Consider the following 6,200-nt stretch of genomic DNA (forward strand, 5'->3'; position numbering starts at 1 on the left):
AATTCAGTCATTTAAAGACAAGATTTCGATTTAAGCCCACAAAAATATACGCAGATACGGTTAATGGCCTTGAAGCTAGTGTGGACACCAACTACAAAAATGGTACTTTAGGAAAAAGGCGTTTAAAGTTTTTATGTTACGTTAGAAATAAAACTATTTGAGCTTTATTTTGTTGTTTTTCCAATATTTCTCAATAGTATAGGTTGCATTCTCAGGAAATTTGCATCCTCAGAAATATAAGAAAAAAAAAAACAAAATAAAGAATCCACATTGACCAAAAGCTCTAATAGTTTTATTTCTAACATAAATGAAAAAGGTCGAATAAAATCAACACTTACAAGTTTTTATGTTACATTAGAAATGCAAAAAATCAGTCCGTACTTAAAACGTACTTAAAGGAATGGACCGACATAGACCATGGGGGTGCGATAGGGGTTTTTACACCCTTCGGGCTGTTTTCTCAAGAAGGATGGACTTGCCCCTGAAACAACTTTTACTATCGTAATTGAGGCAGCGAATGTAAGTTGCTTCAACTAATATCAAAGTGATTCAATAACAGGTCTTAAAGTGAACTTATCCAAAATTTTGTGTGGGATGTACGGGATGGAGTGGACAAATATAGTCCATATTCGAACCTGATCTATATCTGGTAGATATTATGAGAATGTGTAAAGTATGGACACTCCCATCAAGAGTTATCGTACAGTAGGTTATTGTGGAGTAGGTACCGAAGGTCAAATTTTGGCCGGAATCGGCATTTCCGTTCGAGAATTATCTTGCGCTTCCACCCATAAACATGGTGTCAAAGGGTTTGTTTTTCAACTTTCAGGCTATTTTTTCAGGAAGTATGGACTTGCCCCTGAGGAACCTTGTACCTTTGTATAGGGGACAGTGAATACAAGATGTTACAACAAAAACCAAGGCGATTCGAGAGCAGGTCCTAAACTGAACATTTCCGAAATTTTGTGTGGGAGGTACTCGAAGGAGTTTACCGATTGAGTCCATATTGGAACCTCATCTAAGTCTGGTAGAAATTTCATAATGTGCAAAGTATGGACTAAATCGCTTACTCCCTTCAAGAGTTATCGTACGCACAAATTTTCCGAACATTTTCGAACTTTTGTGGGGAGGTACCGGAAGGAGTGGACCGATATAATCCATCTTTGAACTTGAACTAAATTTGGACAAAATATTACGAAGGCCAAATTTTGGCCGGAATCGGCATTTCCATTCGAGAATTATCTTGCGCTTCCACCCATAAACATGGTGTCAAAGGGTTTCTTTTTCAACTTTCAGGCTATTTTTTCAGGAAGTATGGACTTGCCCCTAATGAAACTTACAGCGTCGTATAGAGGACAGCGAATACAAGATGTTACAATAAAAACCAAGGCGATTCGAAAGCAGGTCCTAAACTGAACTTTTCCGAAATTTTGTGTGGGAGGTACCCGAAGAAGTGGACCGATTGAGTTCATATTGGAAACTCATCTAAGTTTGGTAGAAATTACACGATGTGCAAAGTATGAACCAAATCTGTTATTCCCTACAAGAGTTATTGTGCGCACAAGTTTTGCGACCTTTTTTGAACATTTGTGGGGGAGGTACGTGAAGGAGAGGACCTATATGGCCCATCTTCGAACTTAAATCGAATCTGGACAAAAATTTGAACCGAATCGATTGATCCGTTCGAGAGTTATCGTGCGCACCAGTCTGCCAGACAGACAGACGGACGGACGGACATTGCTAGATCTACTCAAAATTGTCTGAAACGTATATCGTACAAACATACTTGGGGTCTAAAACCATTATTTCGATGAGGCACATTTTTGATCGTATCAAAGTGTAAATACCCTCATTAGCCTAAAGGCTGAGGGTATAAATATCCCATGGAACAATTCAGCAACTTTTTGCATTATTCAAATTGACCATAACTTCTAGGCTATCACTGATATTTGAATAAAATAAACTCCTGATATATTCTCTGAGTTTCGTTAAGTTCTACTCTCTTAAAGTATTGGATTTTTGTACCATTTTTAGCATGTATGAGCTCAAACATTAACTTGAGTTTTTCTCGAATCAGGCAAATGGCCTATGGAACACTTAAGCATGACGCCGACGATATGTTTGTAATTATATGTTAAGGGTCAATGTTTGCAAAACACAAAGACAACATCCTTTGACTTATATTTATTCCATTTTTAAATTGTTTTAAGTACTTGATACTAAAATTGCAAGTCATTTAATAGCTCTTTAGAAGATACCTTTAATGTTTATGTGGCAGTCTATTTCTAAATGTCCTTCAAAGTTTGTGTTGCAAAATAGTGAAAACTAATAAAAACAAATAGTGTTTTTTTTTTTGAAATTTACTTTGAAAAGCCGTAAATCACAATGAAAATTCGTTCTATTGAAGATGTCCCATTGCTGAGTACCAATTTGCGTATTATGAAGTTTTGGTCTTTTCTCTTGGAGCATAATTGGCGTCGTTATTTTGCCTTGATTCCTTACATTTTTATTAATACGACACAATTTTTGGACATCTACTTCAGTACGGAACCCATTGATGCCATTGTTCGTAATGCCTATTTTGCTGTATTATTTTTCAATACCATTTTGAGAGCTGTTTTGTTATGTGTTAATCGTTTCGAATATGAAGAATTTATGCATAAACTACGAGTTTTGTATAATGATTTGATGGTATGGACAATTGCGACAAATGTAATGAATTGAATATACATAGTTCTCTTAATTACCTACTTATTTAGGATTCAGAGGACGGTGTTTTAAGGAAAATGCTACGAGAATGTACAGTTGCCTCAAGATTTATATCGAAGGTCAATTTGATAGTGGGTTGTACATCATGTGTGGGTTTACATATGTACCCCTTGTTTGCAACAACGAAAGGTTAACATATCTACTATAGGAATATACATATGTATCTGTGAACACCGCCAATGACTACGACTTTTTAAATATTTAGCTTTCATTTGTTGTTGTCATAATAATATTACAAAATCCGTCTTGGCGACATCGAATTTATTGAATTATCTTTGTTTCATTTCAGTTTTGCCCTTTGGCATGTATGTTCCAGGAATTGATAAATACAAATCTCCCTATTACCAGATATGTTTTCTATTCCAAATAATTATTACCCCCGCTGGATGTTGCATGTACATACCGTTTACCAATTTAATTGTGTCTTTTATTCTTTTCGGTATATTGATGTGTAAAGTTCTACAACATAAATTGAGAAACTTGAAAGATGTTAGAAACGAAAAGGCCAGAGAGGTTATTGTGTGGTGTATTAAATATCAATTACAACTGATCAAGTAAGTTGGAAAAATATGCTGCAATATCTTACTGAATTTTTCAATGTTCTGCCAGTTTTGTGGATAACATCAACAATTTGACAACCTACACATTCTTGTTTGAATTCATGGCCTTTGGAGCAATGTTATGTGCTATGCTGTTCCTATTGATTATAGTAAGCTTTGATGTACATATTAGTCTCAGTTTTTTAATTCTCTTATAAATCACTAATAGGTGGAAACAGTTGGCCAAATGTTCATAATTTGCATTTATATATTTATGATATTCGCTCAGAGCGCCATCATGTATTACTTCGCCAATGAATTATATGATCAAAGTTTGAAGGTTGCTATAGCGGCTTATGAAAGCAATTGGTTTGATTTTGATGTTTCAACTCAGAAAACTATAAAGTTGTTTATATTACGTGCCCAAAATCCTTGCGCAGTATGAACAATTTTATTGAAACTTCATAATAAATTATTTGTTACCTTTCGTTTTTTTACAGATTTTGGTGGGTAAAGTGTATCCCATGAATTTGGAAATGTTACAGTCACTACTAAATGCCACGTATTCTTATTTTACATTACTTAAAAGGGTATATGGTTAAATTTTATTGTGCAACAATTACATCTTTAACAATTATTATCAATAATTATTAAAATGCACTTTATATTGCACCTATGTAGTTTGCGATGTGCACTGCAAAAAATAAGGAACGTGTTTCATTTCAAGGAATTAAAATGCAAGTAACCGCTTAACAACTTTTATCGAGGGTTCTGATTTTATATTTTTAAGAAATTTTCGGACGTTTGATCAGAAAATGTATTGTCTTTCTTTAAAACTAAACTAATTTTCAGCAAAATTACTTTTGAGAATCTCTGGAGAAAAATCTGCACATACTCTGATGAGAAATTTTGATTCGTTGAGTTTGTATTTTTCATATCTCGAAAAGATAAAGCGATCTCGCTATGTGTGTTTGTCTTTCCAGACATTTTAAATTGTAATGAAATTCCCAGTCGTAAGTATTAACGGATCGTCACGAAATTGTGTACTATGTATGTCGGGTTTCAACCATAATAAACATCTATAGATATTGACGATGATCGAAAATATTTTCAATAATTGTTGGTATTGTTTCACCAGTTTTACACGCCGAGTGGGGCATGGTTGCTGGACATGTTTGGTGAATTTTTGCAGGCATTAACTTTCACCCCTCAGCATTTCTTGTTTTACCAATTTCTTGATTCCTTTTTCTCTCGTCTATGTGTGTAATATTTGAATGACTTCCTTTTACATCTCAGCATCATGCCCCACCCCAACTCAACTCTTGCGGTTCTAGTTCATTTATGGGAAGTATGAAACCACAATCCGTGTAAACATGGTCCTCGTTCGAAACATCCTGCATTATTACTAGACAGCGGAATTGTATGTAACCCTTATTTTTGGTCCGATTCATGCCAAATTTTGGGACTGGGCATATTTTTGGCTTCTGATTAAACTGCAATTGAAACATATGACATATGCAAAATTTATGCATTTTACATATTTTCTTATGCAACACATATTTCAATTGGTGTGTCTTTTTACTTACTAAATGTTGCTGAAACAAATTTTTCAGCAACTTTTCCTTTATACAACTGTCAAAATCTGCAACATTAGTAATAATTATTACAAATTATCGAGTACGCAGACAGGCATAATAATAGGTACAAAAATGTTTGTATGTAAAATGTTTCTGTTTAAAATTCTTTTCAGACAACTCAATAAAATAGAGAAATGTATAACGACAGCCTCAACCTTCAAAATACCGAAAATCGGGAGGTATTTATGGGGGCTATTTGAAGAGCTGAACATACACCGACAAATCTTAGGTAGAAAATTGTTTACCCCCTAGGAAGACTTAATACAAATTTCAGCCATTTCGGTGGGATATTTAGACCACAAATCCCAGTATATATTTTTGCATATGGTTCTGCATATGCTCATGTTTTTCAGATATAAAATATAGATTTTTGGCAAAATAAATATTGGAAGCTCTATTGCTTCTAGAAGAAGATGAAACGGGATGTCTTGTTACATCAAAAGACGACCAAATTAAAATTTGGAAAAGGCATTTCGAAAAAACCTTGAATTTTTCTCAAAATCATCAGGAACAGTTTCATATATCTAGATTCCATCCAACAAACCAGCATGTTAATATTGAAAATCCCACCAGAAATGAAATCAAAGAAGCTATTGATAGCCTAAAAACGGAAAAGCCCCCGGAAATGACAGCATACCATCAGAATGTTACAAGGTATGCAGCACAATAATGGCAGATATATTATTTCCTTTATTTAAACAAATATGGGAGGAGGAAAGTATCCCCAAGGACTGGAAAGATTCAATAATTGTTAAACTCCATAACCAAACCAAACCAAATGTGGTAACTGGAGAGGTATATCACTGCTACCATCAATACTACATATATTTAACAAGATAATACTGAACAGGATAGCAGATCCCTTGGAAAAAACGCTTCGCAAGAACCAAGCAGGATTCAGAGCTGGCAACTCATGCATAGATCATATATGCACAACTAGAATTATCATTGAGCAATCTATTGAATACAATACAAGTTTGTATCTGGCCTTCGTTGATTACGAGAAGGCATTCGATGCAATTAATAGAAATTATATTTGGGACGCCCTCTCATCCAAAGGGATACCCAGAAAAATTGTGAAAATCATAGAAAAGAGCTACGAAGGAACAACGTCTAGAGTCTTACATGAGGGCAACTTGAGTGAAGCATTTGTTACCACTAGTGGAGTTCGTCAAGGCTGCACACTATCACCTTTACTCTTTATAACAGTCCTTGATACAGTATTCGAAAACCTAGACTCCGTTCCAACTGGTGT

At 34.8% G+C, this 6,200-nt stretch overlaps 1 protein-coding gene across 2 annotated transcripts; it reads left to right on the plus strand.

Moving 5' to 3' along the window:
* The first annotated feature begins 2,272 nt into the window (after positions 1-2,272).
* LOC141392804 (odorant receptor 30a-like) lies at positions 2,273-4,015 on the plus strand. 2 transcript variants are annotated; one of them, XM_073965771.1, is made up of 6 exons: positions 2,273-2,691; positions 2,760-2,898; positions 3,059-3,323; positions 3,379-3,478; positions 3,538-3,747; positions 3,809-4,015. In XM_073965771.1, exons 1-6 carry the CDS (start codon positions 2,386-2,388, stop codon positions 3,908-3,910), a joined length of 1,122 nt encoding a protein of 373 aa, XP_073821872.1. In that variant the 5' UTR covers positions 2,273-2,385; the 3' UTR covers positions 3,911-4,015. The 2 variants fall into 2 exon arrangements, with proteins under 2 accessions (XP_073821872.1, XP_073821873.1); XM_073965772.1 differs by having other exon boundaries at positions 2,274-2,691; positions 3,227-3,323.
* The last annotated feature ends 2,185 nt before the right edge of the window (positions 4,016-6,200 follow it).

Source organism: Musca autumnalis, unplaced genomic scaffold (assembly GCF_047663935.1).
Source record: "Musca autumnalis isolate F117 unplaced genomic scaffold, ASM4766393v1 scaffold_2, whole genome shotgun sequence".
NCBI classification, from domain to species: Eukaryota; Metazoa; Arthropoda; class Insecta; order Diptera; family Muscidae; genus Musca; species Musca autumnalis.

What these genes read in the sequence shown, in the direction of transcription:
- LOC141392804 (XM_073965771.1), top strand. Translation starts at nt 2,386, where the DNA reads ATGAAAATTCGTTCTATTGAAGATGTCCCATTGCTGAGTACCAATTTG. An exon ending in TGCTGTTCCTATTGATTATA is followed by an intron (nt 3,479 to 3,537) that starts GTAAGCTTTGAT and finishes AATCACTAATAG; the next exon opens with GTGGAAACAGTTGGCCAAAT. An exon ending in GTGCCCAAAATCCTTGCGCA is followed by an intron (nt 3,748 to 3,808) that starts GTATGAACAATT and finishes GTTTTTTTACAG; the next exon opens with ATTTTGGTGGGTAAAGTGTA.